General features: G+C 39.9%; 1 protein-coding gene across 4 annotated transcripts; it reads right to left on the minus strand.

Moving 5' to 3' along the window:
* Positions 1-16,669: 16,669 nt before the first annotated feature.
* pfkfb3 (6-phosphofructo-2-kinase/fructose-2,6-biphosphatase 3) lies at positions 16,670-23,853 on the minus strand. 4 transcript variants are annotated; one of them, XM_006806476.3, is made up of 16 exons: positions 23,594-23,853; positions 21,661-21,789; positions 21,398-21,494; positions 21,231-21,297; positions 21,067-21,141; positions 20,925-20,981; positions 20,687-20,811; positions 20,370-20,577; positions 20,104-20,250; positions 19,903-20,007; positions 19,657-19,786; positions 19,418-19,545; positions 19,113-19,301; positions 18,829-18,851; positions 18,428-18,478; positions 16,670-17,863 (listed from the first exon to the last, which is right to left on the minus strand). In XM_006806476.3, the coding sequence occupies exons 1-16, from the start codon at positions 23,661-23,663 to the stop codon at positions 17,857-17,859; spliced, it is 1,608 nt and encodes a 535-aa protein (XP_006806539.1). In that variant the 5' UTR covers positions 23,664-23,853; the 3' UTR covers positions 16,670-17,856. The 4 variants fall into 4 exon arrangements, with proteins under 4 accessions (XP_006806539.1, XP_006806541.1, XP_006806540.1 ...); XM_006806478.3 differs by lacking the exon at positions 18,428-18,478; XM_087830601.1 differs by lacking the exon at positions 16,670-17,863 and having other exon boundaries at positions 18,424-18,478.
* Positions 23,854-24,263: the final 410 nt, after the last annotated feature.

Below are 24,263 nucleotides of genomic sequence, written 5' to 3' on the forward strand. Positions count from 1 at the left end.
TCCCGGAGATATTTTTTTTCCCCCCTTTCTCACTGTCCCTCTCCCCTTCTGTTTTTCTTTTCCTTCCTCTTTCTTTCTCCCTTTCCTATCCCTCACTCATGTCTGTCCCGTCTGTAACAACTGAAAATAAAATAAAATAAATAATAAAAACAAAGGTCGATCAAATGGACCAATACGGCAATGCCATGATGATCCATTTGGCAAAATAAATCCATTGGGTATCCTTGTTGGTCTTCAGACAACAATTCTGACGGCTAAAGAACCAAATGAGACAGGCAAAAAAAAAAAAAAAAAAAAAAGTAAATTAACCACCTAATTAACCCCCTGAGGCCTAAGTCGTCATCGGTGACAACCCCAACCTGAAACCTCAACTTGTTTCTCCAAGAATTATCCACATCTTGTAAATAAAAGGATGAAAAAACACTTGAAACACGAGACACAACGAAAAAGTTTGCTTTTCTCTAAAATATCAGGTCAGGGTTACCAGCCATGATGACTTTGAGCTCACAGGGTTAACTGAATAGAGGATAAATCAGAAGATAGATTTGTAAAGAAATGGATGCATCTGTATTGTTAAAAACTCCATTCAGATTTTCCACTTCCAAGGATCAGTATAAAGCAGTGTAAAAGACAATTAGAACTGTCCTCCAGGTGAGGACAGAGGATCAGGGAGTTTTAGTTTCCTGGACTTAATCCACCTGCTGTGACGCTGAGTGAGTCGGGCATCTACCCACAGCTTAACAAATGTTGCAGCTCCTGTTAGCATTGGGTCATTTGGTTGTTGGCCAGTCTTTTGAATTGATTTTAACAATTTAATTTGTTTTTTACTTTTATCTATAGACCCACTGTAGGTACCTGAAGAAGGTGACAGTGGATCTTTGACCACTCTGAGGTTATATTGCTACTACTACTAAAATCAGCATCATTGGTGATGACCCCTAACCAGACCCTAACAATAATACTGGGCAATCACAATATTTAACTTCTGTTTTTAATAAAAATTGGTTTCCATAATCTTGGAAATGACAGAAGAATGACTAAAAGTATTAAGGTCAGGGGTAAGGTTAGGGTGACAAGCGATGATTGCTTGGCCTTCGGAGGGTTAAAACATGCGTACAAAGGATGTGAGCGTTATACATTAGCATGTGCTTATAGGATATGTTTTTAGAGTTTTGACATTATCAAAAGCACTTGAACACATAGATAGGCTGGACAATGAGAAAAATGTTTTACCTTTCATACATGATTGCAAAATCAATTGAACTCAACTCGAGACCACTCATATCTGACAACTCATATTTCCTCAACAAGAAAAGCGATAACTGGCTGTACACACTACGAGGTTACTGAGGGTGAGCCGAAATTTCTAAAGCCGTTACGTTTGTGGAAGGGAATTGTTCAACACTGGAAACAATGAAACTAAAAATATCCAAACCGGTTGCAAAACGTACTGCACAGTGACAATCATCACTTATTTCAGCATCATCAAAGGAACCTGATTCCTCAATACAGCACAGCATTCCTGTGAATGCTTCCTCAAATATAACAATATATCGTTCCCAAGCACAATGCAATTTTGCAATGAATCTGAATAATTTGAAGATTTTTAGTGCTCTGACGCAAAGAGCCTCGCAAACTGGAGGTCAGGTTAGGTATCACGTATTGTGGTGTCAAGTATGAGCAATGAAACTGAACAAATCACGGAGTGTTTGAGACACACAGTTCTCACAGTAATGCCTTCCTGACCTTGATGCTCAGACTCAGACGTTTCCCATTACTAGACTTTATCCTAAGTGCTTTCTAAATATCATGCGCACACACACACACCAGTGGATGCATCAGGGACTATTTGGGGTTTCCTATTTTACCCAAGGATACTTCAAACAAGTGACCCCTGCTACACAGTCTCCTACGTTCTGAGCCACAGCCAGCCTAGATGCAAACATTTAAAATACAGTTCTTGTAAATTTAGGGAGTAATCTCATTTATTTTCAAAATAACCAGTTTGTTTCTTCTTCCTTTAAAACTGCCATCCATCACTTCCTTTTTCTACTGTATCCTATTATGTACCATTAAGAGCTGGTATATATTTTTAGATACTAAAACTGACTCCCTGGGTTTAGGTGAATTAGATGGTAAATGTAGGGAAATTGCATAAGTCACAGGCTGAATTATGAAGTGCTACTGTGTTTCGAAACTGTTGAAACTCTGGCAAACGCTTAAGAATCACCTTATCTCATATTAGCTTTTTACACTAGTTCTCCTCAGTGATTAGTCAATGTGTGCAAAAAGGACATGAGAGGTAACCGAAAAAGTCTGTGTTTTTTTGCTTTTACTTTCTATATTGTTATAAACCATTTATGCAATATCAGTTTTATGAATCACAGAAGACAAGTTTCCAGCATGCAAGGATGCGTAACATGTATTTTCTTTATAAGAAAAGGAGACTTTCAAGTTGGTTCCATTTTTAGTAGGTGCTAAAGTAAATTGTGAAAGTGACACATTTCTAATTTTGAAATATTTCCTTTGACCTGTTCTTAACCAGGAAATAGCTGAAGAAATGGCTGTAAAATCTTTGCACAAGAACTTGACCTGTATGAAGGCTATCCTTTTTTCTAAAAAACAAAAAAACAAAAACAAAGCTATCTAGTTTTCTAAAAAGTACTGTAAGTGCTTGGTAACTTTATTTATTTATAAACCTGTAGCGCTTTTGGGCTCTAAAGAATGTTATTTTAATTATTCAGGTTTATTTATTTGCTTGTCATTCTGAAGTAGGAGTACCTCTGATGCCCTTGTCACTCAATAAACCTGAAGAAATGGTATTTCAACAACTTTCAAAAAATATATACATGTATTACACTCAAGACCATAAGAGTTAAAGGTACCTTTTGTTATTACCTGGTGTAAATCTTAATAAACCTTCACCATTAGAGGGCAGTGTTTTAACAGAAAATTTTAACGAATTTGTAAGAACATCCTAGGTTCGCATCTCCTTGTCACCTGGGACAGTTTTGTGTGGATACTGCGTGTCCTCCCACAATCAATGCTCTGAGACCCCCTCAGTTTAGCTGTATCATGGTAATCACATGCTGTGTTTATATTTTTTCTGAAACACATCCCAACAAAATGCTAACTCAGTATTTTAACTGTCAGAGGTATCAGATATTTAAGACTTTTGATTCAAGGCTAACACTGCAGCTTACTTAACAATTAATTTTACGAGTCTACAAAAAGCATTGTAAATCCAGCTTTATGCTTATCGTCCACTCCCCACAAGCCACCTCAGGTTATGAAAACCTACTCCGATGTTCACTCTTGGTTTGTTCCTGTTTTTATCTGCTCCTGTTTTACTTTCCTTTGTTTGTTTTTTTGTAACTGTGTATCTACAGATGCTACTCCCGTTGTTACCTGTCCTATTTATTACTGACTCACCCTACCAAGATAATGTCAGTGTTTCTTCTTATTCACTATCGTTCTTATTTTTCACTCAAACTGGCAGACTATTGGTGTGTTTCACATTAAGTCAGAAGACGGAATTTCCCAGTTGGAATTTTGATCAATTTTCACTGTTAAATAGGATTTCCTACTCAGAAAGTTGGAGCAGCTCCACCAACCCCGGGTTAGCAATCCAAGATGGCGTCAATGAATGTGATAAAACTGTAAAACGTTTAATCTGTCCTGCTACTGTTGAATATTCGTGACCTCCAAAGAAGCCATACGCAGAGCATTTACATGCAAGAAAGCGTAAAAAGAATTGCACTCTATTGCTAGGGAATGGCTCGGGCTTCCCTGTCCTATACTTATGTGTCGCAGCAGTGTTAGTGAAGTAATCCCTCAACTTAAGATACTCTCAGCATAAACATCCTCCGCACTTACATAAGGTCATTAACTAAAATCCTGAAGTGTAAACAGCGTGTTGCTGTTGGTACACAAAACAAGCAGGTGGCACAACTGGCTCCCTGACCATGGGTTCTTGGGACTTGTGACATAGGGCATCTCACTGCTCTCATTGTGTTCACTTTCCTCTGTTATTTGTTTGTATATGTAATGCAGTTTCGTTTGTTGTTGAACCCATTATGCTTTGAAAATGTGACCTAAACACAGTTCATAACAGTTGTTCTCACTTCCACTGTAATTTTCCTACACTATCTGGTTCGTCATGTAATTCGTGGACTTGGCCTGCCTCTGTGCTTTGTTACAAGTTTGTCCACATATACACAGACCCAAACATGAACACAATAGCTGTGGGCCGAGCAGAATGAATGAGCTCTTAGTGTACTGAGGATACGTCACCTTGTCCGGCTGGGTCATAGAGGCAAATCCAATTCATTCCAGTACTTTTCCTCTCACTAAGTACACAGTGAGTCCTGTCTAAACATAAGCTGCTGCCCAGTTTATTCTACATACTCAAGCTGGACAATCTGAGGATCCTTATTGATGAAATGGTACTTTTCTGTGTTTCTTGAAATAATTACATCACCTCCATTTGTGACCAATGCCAACTGCAATATCTTTGTTTTGCCCTAAGAGATAGTATCATTGCACACACACATTCACTGTTTGTGCGGACATATTTTAGAATGATAATCAAGTAAAATAAAGATTATGAAAAGGTTATCAAAGGTCATATATTTTTTATTTTTTTTAAAAAAGCCTTGTTTAAATATTCACTGGCACACACTGGAATGTTTGCCATTGTGATATCAACTGTACTTTTAGCTATGCAAACATTTTCTAGACACCAAAATAATCTCACACCTCACTGAATGCTTTGACCAAACTGTGCCCAAGCAGCTGTGGATTTCTCACTCTAAGCCCAAGTACTGAACTACTTGATTCTGGTCCAATATTAGTTTAAAAACAAGCCAGACTTGGCTTACAGGAGCCAAGTGTCCATGCCATATGCCTATATATCTAAACAGATTAAATTAAAAATATATATATTTTTGAAAGATGTTGTCATTTTGCGCAGCGGTTTCCATAAAAAGAGGAAGGATATGTCATCCTTTTTCACCAGAATCTGAACTGTCACTTTTCTGCATTAAAATTTTAAAAAATTGAAATCATGTTTTTTTGTTTTTTTTTTTATCATTTTAGTTACTTGGAACTGGTGATATATCTCCTTTATACAGCATTTAAACTATGTGTATGACTATTGGACAGTTAGATAGAGCAGCGGTTCCCAACCCCGGGGTCACAGTCCGTGAGTCGTTTGGCACCGGGCCGCGAGAGGCTCAGGTGTGAAATTTATGGTTTTCATTGTTTTTATTGTTAGCTCGGTTTCCCTGGGGTTTTTTCCCATGTTGTAGTTGTTTGTCTTATTTTGAAAGAAATATTTACCATAGTTACCAGAGAGCATTAAGGGGCAGAGAGGAGGATGTTACTCTCAATGCTGTTTCAGGAGGATTTTGCTAATACAAAATTACACAGTGAATTTGCGTTTATTTGCATTTATTAATATATTTACAAAATACCACAGTTTTTGTCTTGGTCGTATCATTTTATTTTGTATTTTCAGACTGGTCCGTGAAAATATTGTCTGACATTAAACCGGTCAGTGGGGAAAAAAAGGTTGAGATACAGAACAGAAGGAAAACCTGAATGAGCGCTTAGCGTTAGAGATACAACGTAACAAAGTTGTTGTTAAGCACTTTGTGATCTTTATCTAGAAAGGTGCTATATTAAAAAAAAAAGATTTACTTTTAGATTAATACAGAGATTGAAGGGAAGACAGGACCACTTATGTTACCACTTAATGAGACACAGCTGGAGGTAATTATGACAAAGACAGGGGAGAAATAAAACTGAAGAAGTGCCGGGGCTAACACAGAGAGACAGACAACCACTAAATTGAGTGCTAAATTAAGTCACTGATTTCAGTTGTGATCAATAGTGATAAAGACAGTGACTCGACAATCTAATGCTACTAGAGTTAGGGAACAGAGACTGCATCCACTTTGTTTCGTAAGTCTTTTTTATGTGTTTTTTATGCAATACTAAAATGAAAACATGACTTTAGTGCATCAAGCTGTACTCGGACATTTTCACTCAGACAGGTTCACATTTATGATGAACCCTCATGGTGAAGCTGTTGTTTCTTCACTTTGTGTGTGTTCTCATGTCAGGATTGTGTTTAGACACGCCAGGTTTAAGTTGCCCAAAGGAACCAGCAATGAAGAATTCTGAAGAAGTTAGCAGTGCTATAAAATAGCGATGAATGTGCTTAGTCAGTGCTTCTTTACATTACTGCCAAACCACAAAACATGTTCACACATGCATGCCTCTTTGTATTGAGCTGGTCTCAGCAGTCTAATTAAAATCATTTTTGGTCATGCAGCTTCGCAAATTATATTAGTAGTCTTGTTATTCACAGCTGAGTTTTGCAACCGGAGTGTTTGCAAAGCTTTTGCAAGCACTTGAACTGAGAAACAAGTAGCAGGTTCCCAACCTAAAGTCCAGTGTTTTATTAACCAGTCCATTCACCCCAACCTCCTTCCTATGCTCTGTGAATAAATGCCTCCATTGCTCCCAACTTTTTACAAATTTGTGTTGTAATAATAAAACAATCATTATATTTCTAATGGGCTTGTTTTGTTTTAATGTTGAGTTTACAGCTAGTTCCTCTGTTATCAGTACTGCTTTAACAAGTTTGACAAGTTGCTCTAAAACCTGTGTATACCTTTCAGCACTGATGATGTCATTCCAAGTGTGCATTAAAACATCCCCACACCATGACAGAGGCAAGTTTTTGAGCTGAGTGCTGAGTGCTTTACACTTTGACTCAACTTTTCAGGAATGAGTCAGTATAAAGGTCCTCTGCAGGTTTAACGTAGCACATTTGTTCCTTTTTCCCCTCAGCATCCAAATGATAATCATGACTGGGAGACTCTAATTATTATGAAAGCTTATATATTTGTATTGTATACACCTAATAACATATGAAAATACAAGAAAAATAAATATTTACGGTTCTCTTTGGAGAAAGAAATAATTAAATTTAATGGATTAAGGACCATGGAAATTCTTAATTCTTAAAATTAACATAATGACAGAATATACTAATTCCATGTTTTGGCGGTATATGTGTAAACACATCCACAGACTGTTCACGGTGTGTAAGTATTTTGTGGACTGATTTGGGAGGAGTATGACTAAATTCTGAATACTTCTGAATATGACTAAAACCAGATGTGTGGTGGAAGAGTACAAGTACCTGGGTGTCTGCATCAACAAGAGGCTGAACATGAAGACCAACACAGAGGCTGTATACAGTAAGTGGATGAGCAGATTCTGTTACTTAAGGATGTAGAGATTCTTCAGTATTTATTATTAGTAGTAGTATGGGATAGATTAATCAATGCATAAATAAAGTATTTCTCATTGGTAGTTTACACATTTGTCTAACAAGTGAAAGCTCCCCTATTTAATCTCAGGAGGAGACATTAATGCGTTTAGGTCATGAAGGGCATGCAGCATGAAAGTCTGCCAACTCAAACATGCGGAGCTACTCACGGCGGTGAGACTTTATAACCATCAGGCTTAACTTTTATTACATTTTTGAAGCTGTTGTTTTTTGCTATTTTCACTGCCTTTGGCATTGTAAACCTAATAAACATAATCCTCTGTGTTTACGTGTGATTTCTTTACAATTTCCACACTTAGAATTACTGCCAACAAAAACGTTTCTGAATGAACTCACAGTACTTTGCTAGGAAATGGACAGTATTGTTTCTAGGCATCGGGCTGTTCTCACTGTGTCACTGTTTGACTAGAGCTCCAGCATTAGTTTGTAATTTGAAAACGTAGGGTGAAGGCAGAGTAATGCATACATAGCCAGACAAAGTGTCTACAGTGATCAGTCGGACTAATGAACTCAAGATGTCTCAACCTCAGAATCTTGGCAATGTTACATCAGCAGCTCCACCCTGTCAGATTAAAATAAGCCAGTTAGTTTATTTCTGCTGCTAAGCAATGACTATGAGAAGGTGCATGTTGGCGCTTTCTTTTCTTCCTCTCCTTGACCAAATAAGTGGTTTGGTCAACCTGTTGGTATCGAATTATGTAAAGCTCAAGTGCTGCTTTGACTTCCCATAAGTGACATTACCCCGCCTTGCTTTTCTCTCTCTCTTTCCTGAGACTTACATGAGCCTCAGCACATCACTCTCTAGCATCCAATATTAATGTAGAGTGGAAAGGAGAAAGAGGTGGGGGAGGATGCGGAGATAAACTGAAGGAGGGGCGTGCTCAGGTGAATGTGACCTCGCTTACCTCACCAAGTAGTCATCCTTAAAACTTTTTCCCCTGATTGCTTTTTTCCTTCACACCTTGCCCCTCCTCCTTTTCACACCATCTCTTCTCTCCTCTGTTTTCCCCTTTGTTTGCTTTTTCTTCTCCATTTCAGGCTTCACCATCTGGCTTCTCCTAACTCTTTCCCTCTGCTTTTTCTGATAGCTTTCTTTATCACTCATCCCACTTTCTACTGTCTATCCTAATGCTGTCATGTCTGCAGACCTGGATGATCCTTTTACTCATCAAATTGCGAGCCATTAACTTAGATGATATTTCCAGTATACTGATATGAGGAAGTAATCTTCTGTTGTCTAATAATGTCAGAAGAACTCTTGGGTGATAAAGCCTGTTCAGTATCACTTCCTTATTCCGGCTTTCTTTTTCATTAAAGCAACTCAAGTGTTTGCATTCAGAGTGTACTGTAAATACTTTTTGATCAGGTTTAGTTCAATTTAGTTTTATTTATATAGTGTCAAATCCCAACAGCAGTCACCTCAAGGTGCTTGAAGTTAAATACTCCAACAATAATACAGAGAATACCCAAACAATCAGATAACTTCCCATGAGCAGTCATTTGTTGGCAGTGGAAAGTAGAAACTCCCTTTTAACAGGAAGAAACCTCCAGCAGAACAAAGCTCACCAATCAGTAATCGTTAACTATCTAAAGATGAAATCGGAACTCAGTTGTGTGCTTTTTGGTTTCATATGTAGCTATTTTTGACTTAGTTTGTTTAAAAAATGTACATTTTCATTTTCTATTATAGTCAGTCAGATGTCAACTTCTCTATATTTAAATCCCTACTTGCATAATTATGCTCTTCATTCCATGAAGACAACATCCTGATTTCATTTCCAGTCAGATATGCTTGCTGCATCCCACCACTCTCACTGTACTTGCTCTTGTTGATGTACACTAGTAAATAGAGGCATTATGACAGAAACAAAAACAACTTCCTAACGTGTATTTCGGACTAGTGTATCCTTCTGCAGAACCTTCACTATATTGTTACATTATAAGGCATCAATTCAAAGAAACCTCAAAAAACACAAGTCAAGCCAAGTCGATTTATTTAAAAAAAAAAAACAGCAGGTGATGGCCAAAGTCCTGTTTAATTAAAAGAAGAAATCAGCAATTAAAAAATAAAAACACCAACGTGTTTAAATGACAAGGAATAAAACAGTTTTCAAACAGGTCTTGAAAATGTTTAGTGTTAGTGAGGTCCTACCTGCCCGGGGCAAGCTGTTCCAAACTTTAGGGGCAACTAAAGCAAAGGCCTCTGTGACTTCCTTAATGGAATAATCTGCTCAATTCAGTTCAGTTTAATTCAATTGTATTTATATGGTTCCAAAAATACCAAAAATACAGTCGTGGAAATGTTTGTATTTAACATACCTAATAAATATTCCCTCTCATTTTTTTACCTTTTTTTTCTTTAAAGTAGAGATCAACTTACAGTGGTGTACTGGTCATGACCACCATGACACGGTGGTTAGCACTGTTGCCGCACAGCAAGAAGGTCCTGAGTTCAATTCCACCATCAGGCCGGGGTCTTTCTGTGTGGAGTTTGCATGTTCTCCCCGTGTTTGTGTGGGTTCCCTCCGGGTACTCCGGCTTCCTCCCACCATCCAAAGACATGCAGCTTGTGGGGATAGGTTAATTGGAAAATCCAAATTGCCACTAGGTGTGAATGTGAGTGCGAATGGTTGTCTGTCCCTGTTTGTTGGCCCTGCGACAGACTGGCGACCTGTCCAGGGTGTACCCCGCCTCTCGCCCTATGACAGCTGGGATAGGCTCCAGCGCCCCCCGCGACCCTGAAAAGGATAAGCGGAAGCGAATGGATGGATGTTTGCCTTACTGGGAGCTCCCACTAAACAATGTCTCATCAGGGCCTGCTTTTCCTTACATTCATTGACATAATTCCATCTTTACCCAATTTAATCATCCCAGCTCAGGGTCTAACTTAAACCATATCTCTGACCTTATGGTTATGGTTTTCTAATCAAAGCGTGGTCATTGAGGTATATAATAGAATAAAAGATACATGAAATTTTTGATAACCAAAATAATAATCCTGAGACCAATAGTAGTTTGGAGATCAAATTCACCTTCTTGTTCAGAAAGAAACACAAATAATGCAACATAGAGAATAGAGTGTCATCCACATTTACTGGAAACAAAAGTAAATTGAGGATGTGCAGTGTAGGGTAAGTCTTACATTAAAGATTGTCTTACATTGTGTGACAAGAGTGTGACAGAACAACCTTTTTTTAAAACTGGTGACTTAAAACAAAACCAAAATTCATTTTTTCCATGTTTTATATTACTGGAAATGAAAAGAGAACATTTGTTGAGTAATAGAAGTTACCGTAAGTATTCTAAAAGCATTGAATATGGTTGGGGGGGGAAAGGTGCTGCTTTTGTGTCACATTGTATCTACCAGTGCCATGTGACACAGACGAAACATTAGATGACTCACTACAGTAAAAAAAAAAATTTGTGAGGCCGATGCAACTTTGCAGAGCAGCACGTAAAAGGACTATTATTCCACCATCAGTGTAATCAGGGATAACACATGCTCTATTTAATCTACTCAGCTCCATTCAAGGCCTGCTGAAAGACTTATCCTCTCCATTCAGCGCAAAATCTCCATGTCAATGGCTTCTCTACAAAGAGAGAGGGATGAGTTTTCACTCCCCTGCACAAATAATGCAGGTAATGCATTCTTTACTGGACAGAAACAGAAAACACAAATTCAACTTTAGCCTGAGGGTGGGTGTGTATGATAAAATACTGCCTAATTCTTACCATTAAACAGATATCTGTGTTAATACACATCAAACTATCAACTAATAAAACTTGATTTAGACCTCTGTGGGAAATCTTACGTCGTAAGTGGAAACTGAACCCTACACCACAAGCTTCCACGCCGTTCAAGCCATTGTGGGCTGCATTGACCTGACATATAGTTACATTTCTCAGGAGGTCCACATCAGGTTACACAGAAGGTTACAGCGTAGGGTTAAAAGAGTTTCCATTTACGAGATAAGTTAAGCTGAAGCATAATTCACGCTTAAGCATTCCTGTACATTTCTGCAAGGACTTTTATATAATAATGGATTGCATCTATCCATTCATCCAACCCCCTGAACCACGGTCGACCAACGTCTTCTGTTCTTCATAAAAAGTAGTGCGTTTATTTGTTTGATGAAGCCTGAGTATTCTAAAATTTAGTTTGGCCCATTTAGAGGTAAAGAGTGGCAGGGTCTGTGGAGCGCAGGGCAAGAGTTTGTTGTAAGATGCATTTTGCTGGTAGAGCTGGTAAACTTCCACTCTCAAGCCCAACCAAATCCCAAACACTGATGTACCCCCGCAAGAATTTGATTGCTGATGACGAGCAGTCATAAAAGCATAAAAGTTTATTTACCGACAGTGTTGCAATGCACGCACAAAGGTGTGTCTGCGCTGTCAAATGACAGAAGAAATCTTTCCACCTCTTAAACATCAGTGCTGTAATCTTAAAAAGGTTCTGGTTCGATCTCAAATATGTTTATGAGAGGAGCAGCAAGAGGAGATAGGGCTAAGGTCCAATAGTCAAGTAGTCAGTCTATGTAGTAGTCCAGTAATCATATACATACTATGAGAAAGATTTGAACCACTTTTTGCTTTTTTGCCTCCAAGAGGCAAAGAGACTTTGTTGTGTCTGTTAAACTGAAGGACTCTTGAGAACTATTCCAGAAGGCTGCTTGTCCTAGAGAAATCAGACTGTTTAAGAATCAACGTGGCCATAGCACAGACTGACCTTCAAGCTGATTAGAGCTTAAACTGTTTTGCCTTATATACTTTTTTTCCACGTTTGTTTAACATGTTTCATTTACATTTTTCTTTGCAAAATATAAAGAAACAAAGGATGATTTTTCACTGTATTGAATATAACAGGACATTAAACCAGGAAATATTGAACATATGAGAATACAAAAAGGTTATGCATGTCTCACTTTTTTTAATTAGTTGGTTTTAATTGCTTGTGCAATAGTTGCAAACAGACAGCCATGCAATATTTAGTGTTTACACCATTTATGTAAATTTTATTCCTGTGGTATCATTTGCTTCATCAAGAGCTTATTTGCCTCTGGACGTCACAGTGCATAATCGTCTCTGTCTTTCCAGTGTAAAGAGTGAAGTCCAGTACTTCAGAAGTATGAGCTTAGTTTGTAGAAAATCTGCAGGGTGTGAGTATGATCCAGCATTAATATGTGCAAAATAGCAAACAAAAACCTCCAGCGGGTAATAAAAAACAACATTGAAGGGACGTCTTGAAGAGATGTTTGCAGAGAACCACCTATCATGTCTTAAATGTCTTAATTTAATTAAGAGAATTTTATTTCCCCATAAATAATAATGAAGTGTGTTTGCACTGTTTCTGCCATTAAACATTTTAGGAAAGCTTGCTTGCACTCGGGGCATGTTCAACAATTTTAAACACGTTCAGATTACTTTTAGTGACTTAGCTTAGACTTTTGAATCACATTCATTACTTCACACCATTAAAAACCTTTTTTTCCCCCATAACTTTCAGCTATTCACTAGTCAACTACACAAAATCTTTCCATATACTTGGCTGCAGAAGCAGAAGCAACCCCTGGCTGTAAATCACTGCACTTTTGAGTCTACCTGGGTCATCGAGTTCATACAATGTGTGTGTCTCTGTGATTCTGCATGCACACTCTGTATGAAAGAAGATTACTTTGGGCTCAAGTGGGGCAGGGACACATGAGTAAGAACTAAGCAGGACAAGCTGCTGAGTCATGGGTAAGACAGAGTTAGACATGATGCCCGGTCACCTGATGATGATGAATCAGTCTGTGAAAGAGAGTGTTAAAAATGTCACCTGTCCTCTTTTTATGCTAATCTCAACTGTCCACATTCAAGTAAGATAATGAGTTTTGAGTAGATTGCTCAGCCTTGATCAACTAGGCCAGTCGGTATTACTGCCTTTGTAACCTGGCTGATTGGGATCACACACAATCCTTCGTCAGCGCAGCATTAGACGGCTATTTGTGGAGCTGCTAGCTTAGTTCAGACTGTTAATAACGAGTCCACATACCATTCAGATGCCTGACACAGCAGCTCCTCTCTCCCACAGAGATTACAGACAACACACATGTAAACACACACACCGGGCTAACCATGACTACCAGTGGCAAGCCACATGCAAGTTTCCATGTGTCACTTATTATAATAAAATGTGAGCAAACGTGATGCAAAATGCTGATTATTACTAAGGAGAAAACCTGAATAGGTAAAGTGTACCAATGTGAGCGACAACAACATGCAAAGATACAATGCAAAGTAGGTTTTAGAGTTTCACTGCCTGTGAGTGCTGAGGAAGCCGGTCAGTGTGTGTCTGTGTGTGTGTTTGAGAGGGAGGCAGAGCACCAAGTGGTGCACCTGACAGCAGTCACATAGCCACTCTGCCCACAGGATGACCAAACAGAGCCAAAACACTTGGTCTGCCCATGATTCAGACATGGGGAAATACCACATCCAGCTGGCAAATATAGTGTGTGCGACACAGTGGCAAGAGAGAGGCAAATATAGGAAGGGAGAAGCATCTAGTATGACAAATGTTTAGCTCATATTAATTAAAATAATAATAATAATGGATTGCATTTATATAGCGCTTTTCGAGACCCTCAAAGCGCTTTACAATACCACTATTCATTCACTCTCACATTCACACACTGGTGGAGGCAGCTACAGTTGTAGCCACAGCTGCCCTGGGGCAGACTGACAGAGGCGAGGCTGCCATATCGCGCCATCGGCCCCTCTGACCAACACCAGTAGGCGGTGGGTGAAGTGTCTTGCCCAAGGACACAACAACCGAGACTGTCCGAGCCGGGGCTCGAACCGGCAACCTTCCAATTACAAGACGAACTACCAACTCTTAATTAAAGTGAATTTCAGTGACTTATCAAGTGCATCAAGGCTAAAACAATAACCCAAACTACTGACATGTGTTTCTGATTTTAAGCTGTTGGTAACTCATCAAGTCTCATGAGCTCATAAGTGGTAAACAGAAAATGTGGAAATTTGCAATATACTGTGGTGATTTTTGCACATTTTGCACACATTTTGAATGAAGTCCTTTTTCAACTGCATGCCTTTGCTTAGCAGCAGCTAAGCCAGAATTTTCCATCCGCCAGGAGCACATTTAGATATCAGGAGGCAATAAAACTCTCGAGTCATTTACTTATGGAAACTAGTTGGAAAAGATGGACCTCAAACCAATTCCTACTTTGCGTATCTCAATGGAGATATTGTGTCATCTGCACAAATAAATATTTTAGTACATAAACCCAACTTATTAACTGAATAATAAGGATCTATGGTGATGATGCAAAGGTAGTGAGCGAAGAATAATTTCCAGAAAACATCCGTGCAGTTCTAATATCCCTGCAGCCATGAAAAATAAAATCATTTTAAACAATGCTTCACAATAGTGATGGCTAAGAAATGCTCTGAAGGACTCTGGTAACAGCCGAATTAAGCTTTTTGACGACTGGCCCTTAAACTGAGGTGAATCATTAGCATGCAGGCTTAGATCAAAGGTCACAGATCCATTCATGTGCTGAACAAGTAGCACTTCTAACGAAGGGTGTCTACTGCAGATGGTTATTTACCATTCTAACCAGCAGTCTGACGACTGTCTTGTCATAGAAAATAAAATGAACAATTTTTACTTTACTTTAGAGCACAAAAAATGCTCTAATGTATGAGGTCTCATTTATGCCAATAAAATACTTCTATTCTATTGTCTACTGTCTACTTCGCTTGGGACAAAACTATGTCAACAACCAATGTTTTGTCAGTTGTCATGACAAAACATTTGTCTGTGCAAATTCAGCTTTTAGCTTCAGTCTTTGTTGAGCTGTTTCCTGTCGTCGGCCTGCGCCTTTCTGTGTCCTCATGTGTCGTTTTTCTGTATTGTTATGAATGCTGTCCTCAGGGGCCCTTTGTGCTCTTCTTTAGGGCGTTCTGATGAGTCGTTTAAATGTGTTGCTGTCTTCTTCCTTTGGTTTGGCCGGCGTTGTTAAGCAAGTAGTTGGATTTGAATTTTGCTTGGCTGTTTCCTTACAGAATAAGTCTTCAAGGAACCCAGAATAGCTGCATAAAGATCAAGTGAAATCAGCCAATAGTTTCAGCATGCATTATATTGAACAACAATGTAATTTATATTAAATAAATTATATTTATTTCTAATCAACTTAGTTATATCCGGTCTTAAAATTTATTGTATGACTGTGTGTATAATCAGTTATAACTAATGCACAATTGTCCAAATGTAAACTACTATACAAAAATTAAACTTGTTTATGGTTAAAGACACACATAATGCAAAAAGGTGGTACAAATAGAGCTCAAAGTTGAATGAATAAAAGCATGTTTAGCTAAAAGTTTCAATAACAGAAACAATATACACAAGATGAGTGCACATAAGTTTGGCACACGTGAACCTCCATATATCAACATGTTGCTGTTTAGCGGTGTAATATGATGACTACTGTTGAAGCTGTGGTGGAGAAGAGGTCACTGAACAAACTGTTGTCTATTATGGATAATCCTGACCACCCTCTGCACCATTTACTCCACAGGCAGTGGAGAACCTTCTCTAACAGACCGATCCAGCTCTGCTGACACAAGGACAGTTACTCTGTACAAATGCAACATTTACCATGATAACAGTTCATCACAACACTTTACACACAGCAAGGAAGTTTTGTTGTGCTGCATTGACCACCTAATGTCAGTGAATACTTATTCTGGTCTTCACTCAAGTCATCTTAATTCCTGTTTTTGCCCTGCTGATATTGATACTTTGTATGTGTATTTAATTTTCAGGTTTACATTGTTGCTTTTGTTTAATCCAGATATTTTTCTCATATTGTGCTATATGGCACTGTAGTTAGTTATGTCAAGTATACATTTACCTCATCGGTGCTATAGTGTAGCTTTCAGCATGCTAACTCTTGCTGCAAAGCCATTATGCTGGCAGAAATAACTCACGTCATGCTAGCACTGCACTCTGCATTCGTACCATTCCTTCTGTAATTTGTCAAGCAACAACATTTGCACCATTAACTCAACCTTCTTTTAAAAAAAGAGAAGTGTCAGGCTTATCAGTGCTAGTCATAGCTACTTCCCGAGTCCATTTTAGGCTGATAAGCAGCTTGCAACTCTGTGCAACTCGGTGACTCATGTGAATAGGTGAGACAGCCAGAACATGCAATGTCATGTGCACATTAGCTCCATAAAAGGAACCAGAGTAGCCTGTGTATTATTGGATATGGGCCAATGAAAACAAACAAGGTTTTTCCCCCATGAAGTGAATTTAATGGTTCAACAAGAGGGAGGGAAAAAAAAAAAGAATATATATAATAATGTACAGTTCTATCAAAACAGTGTCTTTCCCTCCGAATACTTATTCACAACTACTTAAAAATAAATAAGGAATATAACAAAACACTTTTACAAAAAGAAAACATTTCAAGTATCTCAAGCAAGCCTGATACAGCAGTTTTCGGCACAGGCGTCACACTTTCCATTCAGTCACAACACAGTATCACAAAGAGTTACACACATTTTCATCAAGTCTCCCACAAGGGTTCCAAGTCATCTCCCATACAATGTCACTTACACCATATGTATATGCAAGTACCATATGTACACTAAGATTTACAGAGATATTATTAACAGCACGCATTTTAACAAAAATATAGGTGCTTAACTTTGTGCGTAGCAGACAATGAGAGCAAAAAGAAAATAAACTTGAAGCAACGTTTCCCATCAGAGACATCTCTAATGATCAGCGTGCACTGTGGCACTGAAACTAAATGGAGAAATTAAATATTGAGATGACATGTAGAGTTCATGGGTGAAATGTGGCGCCTCTCAAGTAACGAGTCTGGAGAAAAATGGCGAGAAGCAGCATTAGGCTTGCAAAACAAGCACTACAGGCACTCTACGGCAAAGATCACCTTCATCATTACTGTGCAGTAACATGAAAAACAAACTGACGAACAGAAGCAAAATGTTTCGCCACTGTGCAAAATATTGCTCATTGTGTAGTGTCGACATACAAACCAATCAATTACATAACTTAAAAAAAATGAGTATGTGAAAATACAGTGTACAACTACTACAAAGTTGACAGTGTAAACTAAAGACAAAAAAAGAAAAAAGTTTTCTGCATAACAGTCTTTGGTCTCTCCAAAGCAATAAACCACAATAAATTGGTTTCCATCAGAGATGCAAAAGTTCTATAAAATATTTTTCAAAACAGATTCAATCACAGAAAAAAAAAATTGAGACATTAAATAAAATAACTGTGTTTTGAACAGTAAGACGTGCAGCAACTTGTGTCCTGGGCTTTAAGGAGGAGAAAAGAAGTCGATTTTGGAGGAGAACAATTTTACTTTGATGTTGTTGCACCGACTCTTCAATGATCCACATGTCGGTAATGTTTCACTGGCAGGGCTGCAGGATGTCATGGCAACCAGGTGAGCTCATCAGGTTCTGCAAACAAAACAGAAGTTTAGATTCACTTTGTGCTGCGGCAGCTGTGCACTACATAGCTACTATACAGATCCATAACACAAAAGGCAGCAGTCTTACGCAAAGAGTGGCCAAAGATAGTGTAATGTCTTAACCACACATTACGTCACGCATGTTTTCTCAGCCCTAATCTGCTCTTTGATATTTTTAGGTGCTGTGAAAACTTGCGTCGAGTTTGCCACTGTGCAAATAGGTGGCTGTGGCTGCATCGCTTTAATCCTTGGGTGATTATGACAACATGCGCACATATGCACACACCCTGCACTGTTATTCATGCTTTTCCACTGCACCAGCAAATCCTATCCTCATGCCACCAGTGAAGTGTACTGCTGTTGCATACTCATTTAATTATACAATTAAGTTTGTTTACAGATGATTTCGAACATGGCTCCGCTCCGCAAATAAAGACACAGAACAATTTAAGCCAACTCATCCTACTTTGCTGTGGTTGGCAGATTTAAGTAATGCACTGATGTGGCTGCTAGAAGAACTGAAGAAACTGCATAGCCTTTAAAGTGTGTTTACCTTTGAAAGACTAAGAGCAAAACCACCTTTAGATAGTGGAGGATGGTGCACCTTTAAGCAGCACAAGACAGGCGGAGAATAGACCAAAACACACAAAGACAAGAACAGGACAGTCAGCATGAGGATCAGGAGTGTAGTAGTGATGAAAACAGAGTGGAATGACAGGAATGCTAAACAAAAACGTGGGAGTTCCCCATGAACTAAGAACTTTCCTTTTCCCGTTGCTTCCACAGGCAGGATTTTGTAATGAATCATCATTTCCCATTACTCAAGTTTAGAGTTATTATTAATACAATGTTTTTCTGTAAAACAGTCGAGTACTGTGGAAGTCCGGAAGAAGAAATGTCATTGAATACGGCACAGCACACAGAAGAGGCTGACAGAATATCCTGAATACTTACAGGCAAACTTTGCCCAGCCAGTGCTGAAAGGTGTGGAAAAGGAGGAGAGGGCAGAGGAAAGAGAGAAAAAGGACGAGAAGAAGTGTGAGTGAAGCTGTCAGGAAGGAAATGCATCTGTGACTCGTCACTTGCTGAATACTGTTCAGCTGGATATCCAGCCAAGATAAACAATCTACTTTGCTTGAGTACAAATACACTGCCTCTCAAACTCCACATTATCTTAACACCAACAGCCTAAAAAAAAAAAAAAAAAAGTATAATTTTAAAGGTTTTGATAATCCCACCTGTCCAGGGAGAGTGAGGGGTATGTGTGATGGGCTGCAGAGGGCCAGCGCAGAAACAGAGGGGGGCAACTCCTGGATTGGGGCCTCGTCCAGGTCGTCGATGCGAGGTTTCTTAATGTTGGACTCTGGGCTGGTGAGGGGAGTCACGCTGTTCCTCCTGATCAAGGTGCCAGGACCTCTCTTAACCTCCTGCAGGGAACCAAAGCAAACAGACTCGACGGTCAAACACATGCGTGGAGTTTCATGAATAAGGACAATGAACAGCAGCTGCTCAGACACAGGAAGTGACAATGAGCTCCCATTACCTCTGGTCGCTCCCTGTGGGTGTTTACTGCCTCCACATTCAGGGAGATTGACTCCACTTTGCATCCATAAGCAACTGGGGTGAGTTTGAGCACCGTGTGGAGGGGACACTTCAGGTAGGCCATTTCATCTGGAATAACAAATGGCAAGGAAAATATAAATAAAGTTTAAAAACACATGCAAGGACACATTTGAATTTGACCTTGAACCCAGGCGGGTTTGTGGGATTTGGAGTACCCACCCGCACTCTTATCCAAGAAGTAGGCCAGCAAGCAGCGCATGACGGCCTGGTGGCAAACAACCAACACGTTCTCCTGCCTCTCCAGCTCCATGATGACTGGCTCGACCCGCTGCACAAGGTCCTGGTAGGACTGCAAAGGTAGAAGGGGAAGGAGGAGGGTTTATAAAAAAAAAAAAAAAAAAAAAAAAAAATTGCTTTATATTTTATGAGGTAAAGTGTCAATGCACCAAATGGCTGCTCGTGTACCTCTCCAGCAGGGTAGCGGTAATAAAATTTATCTTCATCTCTCAGTGCAAACTCCTCAGGGAATTTCTCCTTCACTTCATCGTACGTCATCTCCTCACAGACTCCCTAAAAGAACACACCGCGCACGTAGTCAGCTTAGACATGATGTGCGATTAGCAATGTGTAATACAACCTAAAAATACATCTTTAAGTGACACTCACTGCATCAATCTCATTAAGAGCCTTCCACTGCTCGTACGGGACTCCGAGGTGCTCGGCAGTCTGGATGCTGCGACACAGCTGGCTCGTCCAGACCTTCAGGTCCTTCAGCTGCTGCTCCTCCACAAATCGAGCCAGGGCGGACGAAAACTACAGCAGGCAAAGCAGTAGTCATTATCACCTGGTGTTCATTATGCAAGGTTTATAAAAAAAAAAAAAAAGAAAAGTATCAGCCGATCAACTGGAAGCTCTTATGCTCTCTTTTGTACCTGTTTGCCATGAGCTGAGAGGCCAGCGTCACCCCCCAGCCTTCCCTTCAGATTGTCTGTGCTCTCCCCGTGCCGACACAAGTAGATGGTTCGGGGCTGGACGTGGATGTTCATCAAGTAGTAAACGATCTTGCTCTGAATGTGATCCTGGATGCGGTTGACGAGAAAACGGCGACCCACATCGATTACCTTGATGAAGGAGAGATCCCTGGGAGAAGACAGGATGCAAATGATTCATCTGAAGGTTTGCAATGATGCGACATAACCAGCAAGAAAAATCCAAGCCGAGAATTAAATTTTAATTTTATTTTTTTTACCTGTCGTGTTGATCTGGGTCCAGAGGCTGGTAGCTCTTTTTGTAGCATTCAATCCTTTTCTGGAAATCCAGCATGGCTTCAGTCTTGTTACAGTCCCGGTAGTCCGGGCAGGACACCTTCACTTCCTGCGTAGGACGGAAAACTGTCAGACGGCGAACAACATGCCTGATGCCAGAGATTTGTGAGCATTGTGTAAAAGCAGCACAGTAATGTCTCTGAGGTTATATTTGTGACTCACCATGATGTTTGACGCAATGACGCTGGGATCATCGCACACGGACTCGATGAAGAAAATCTAAACAGAAAAGTGAGACTTTAGAAAGGTGCTCCACATCACTGATTCAGTACTTTGACACTCTGATAACATTAGCAGCATGTACCTTAAAATCATTCTCTTCCCCAAACTTGAGGATCATGTCTCGCCTTTCTCTTGTTGTGTTGGTAGCATCAAAGACCTACAAAAAAAGAGAAAGGTTTAAGAAAAGCTTCACCACAGGATAAGGTTGTCACAGAAACAAGTTATTTGAGAAAATGGAAAACTCACCGCTACTTGGCCACCTTCGTCCTTCAAATAGGACCTGACATCTCTCAAGGCTGCTAAGGCACACTGCCTGAAAAGCAATGATAAGAAACGTTTGTTTTCTTCTTCTTTTTAAATAAACAAAATGTGTTTTTATTTGGGGTGTTTGTGCAACATGAGGGGAAACTTACTGCCTGATTTTCACGGCACACTCATTGTCAGGCTTGAAGAAATCATAAGAGCTGTAGTTCTTGACTGCTTCTCTGCGGTACTCTCCTACATTGAAGACTGCAACACACACGAGAAAGACAAACAAGTGTGAACACAACGTCCTGGAATTGGAAACATGAGCTGATGCCGTTTCCTTCCAGGACCACAGTGTTACTGTGAAACTGATAAGCTACTGAACAAATAGGAACAGTGTACAAATGTGTGTTGCCGTCTGTAAGCATACCTTTGGTGGGCATGCCGATCCAGTTGAGGTAGCGGGTGAGTTTCCTGGACATGTACGTCTTGCCCCTAGCCGGCAGACCCACCATGACAATGACGGTGGGTGGGTTGGCGAAGTGGGGAGCACCACCTGCTGTAGAGACATTGTGAGATATCAAAATTGTGCTTGTTGGCAAAACGTAAAACATGTTTTGTGTGTTTAACTTCAATTATTCTAGGGGTCTTTTTGGTCACCTAGGTCCCATCTCTTAGGCAAGCCTCTCTTTAAGCCAACAATATGCTGATTGGCTGCTCATCGTAAACAACATTTGATGAGCAAGTGGCTGGGGCTTCTGTGGTCACAGATGACCATAACAGACATATACCCTTATGTGACATTAGGCAGAGCCAAGACTCTTTTTTTTTTTTTAAGTCAGCTTTTTGCTCCAGTGATTAGGTGAACATATACCAATCTCATTATTTTAAACTTGGACAGTATGCAATGATTTTAATTACAGGTCCATTATTTTGACTAGCATCAATGAAACACTGACTTGAAGTAATTAACTGCTGTGCAAACTAAGGTTTGTATCCAGTTGCATAAATAACGGGTTTTGAATTATTCTTTCAAGTCACCAACCTATAATCTCCATTTCCCGCTGGAGGGCTTGCGTTCAGCTTCAACCTCACTGCACATCTGACCCACTTCTGTTAGCCTTCACGAGCCAGGACAATTTGTGTTCACATGACCAGATATACAGTAAGCCCCCCCACCCCCAGAGGCTCATGGCAGATTTTACAGGGCTTGCTTCGTGTCACGGCTGCTCCCTCTGTCCGTGCAGCATCAGCCATTCATCTTCAAATAGGCCCACGCATCCCCACAGCACTGCTAATCTTGTTTCCCCAACACAAAAGTGCTTAAACGGAAAGATGGATCAAATTTTAAGGAGATGCTCAGACATCAGAGTCAGCCTTCCCTGTGTTGAACCTCCATCTTTCACAACTGATCACCAATAGTTTTAGGTCTTATGACAAAAAGGTTCAGTTGGATAAATTTGCAGGTTTATCTCTGGATCAGACCTAAAACAAAGCTTAAGCCAAACTCCCAGCACTGACAGACGATTGGTGAACCATGTGCAAAATCCTATTAATAATCAGTCAGAAGAATGAAGTAACCAGTGCATTCATGTGTATTGTTAGTGGGGTAAAAATACTGTTATATTGATTTTTTTTTTTTCTAAACCTACTAATAAAAAATGTGCAAATAATTGTAACAGCACACAAAATATCAAAAAGACCAAAAAGGGAGGAAAAAAAAAACCCCCACACACCACACGAATTAGGGACGTAAATGACATGAAATTCGCTTTACTTCTATCAAATAGGTCATTTCCTTTAGCATTTAATTCAGTTTTAAATGATCCAGAAGCAAGAAAGGCTTCCGAGTCACCGCCCCATTCACGGGCATTTGCCGATTGACCAACCAGAAAACGGAACCAGCATCGTTCGCAGGTTGCGCGGGGGAGGGGAAGGCACTATTAACCATGGCAACAGGAGCTTAGTTAGGCCGGAGAGAGGTAGTGACGTGTTGCACGTGCTGAGCGAGACCACCAATCAATGAATGAATGAATCATGCCGGTGATTTAGAAGACCGGCGTACGCGGCAGGTGCAGTGCATCACCCAAAGACTCAAGAATATTCGACCAAAACTGCAATTCAGTCACAAAAGTAACACTACGGGGTTGTTTTACAGCAATGCAGCGACCTGGCGACGTGATAAGCATTCATACGGCAATACCCACCCAGCAACACACTCGCACGTCGTCAGAAAAAAAAAAAAAACTAGCTTGATTAGCGTACGTTAATACGCGAAAATACATTGAAAATACCAGTTATCGTTACATTTAAGTAACTACTGAGGTACCCACGAGCAAAGCATAATATCTGCAGTGTTTTACCTCTCCGCCTGTCATCCTTTGTGGGAACCCAGATCTTTTGGATCCTGTTCTGGGTGAGCTCTCTGGGCATTCCTTTGGGCCTTATGAACTGCACAGGAGAACTAAGACGCTTAAATCCCGTCGATTAAAAGACTTCGAAGAGCCGGAGGCGATGTAAAACTAGAGCGTAGTTCTTCCGTTCAGTGTGTTCAGCGTACTGACCGGTGCAGAGCCGAGTTTAATCTACCGGCCTGTGCCACACATCCGCTATTTAACTCCGCCCGCGCGGCCGGCAGACAACGTGACTTGGGACGCGCGCGCGCAAGCACGTACGTTCACACACATTACACGCGCACACAAACTGCGCCACAGCGCCACTCTGTAGTGATCCTTAGAACAGCACTTAATACGTAACCCTTTTTTCATTATCGACATTGTGTGCAATAGTTCTTAAACCGACTGCAATCCACGGTATATTACTCATTTCATTCTATTTTTAGCAGCGGCGCCAGCGGCGGGTATAACTGATATCCGGTTTATTAATTAAAGCTCCACGTGGAAGACTAAGACTAATTAAGACTAAGACTAAGACTGATTTTCAAATATTCCTGAAGCTTTCTGCTGTAGGTTTATTTTTTAAATATTTTTTTACCATTTCAAAATGCAGCATTGCCATTAATTTCCATTTTGT

The sequence above is a fragment of the Neolamprologus brichardi genome, chromosome 17, assembly GCF_056152115.1.
Source record: "Neolamprologus brichardi isolate AB-2024 chromosome 17, ASM5615211v1, whole genome shotgun sequence".
Taxonomy (NCBI): Eukaryota; Metazoa; Chordata; class Actinopteri; order Cichliformes; family Cichlidae; genus Neolamprologus; species Neolamprologus brichardi.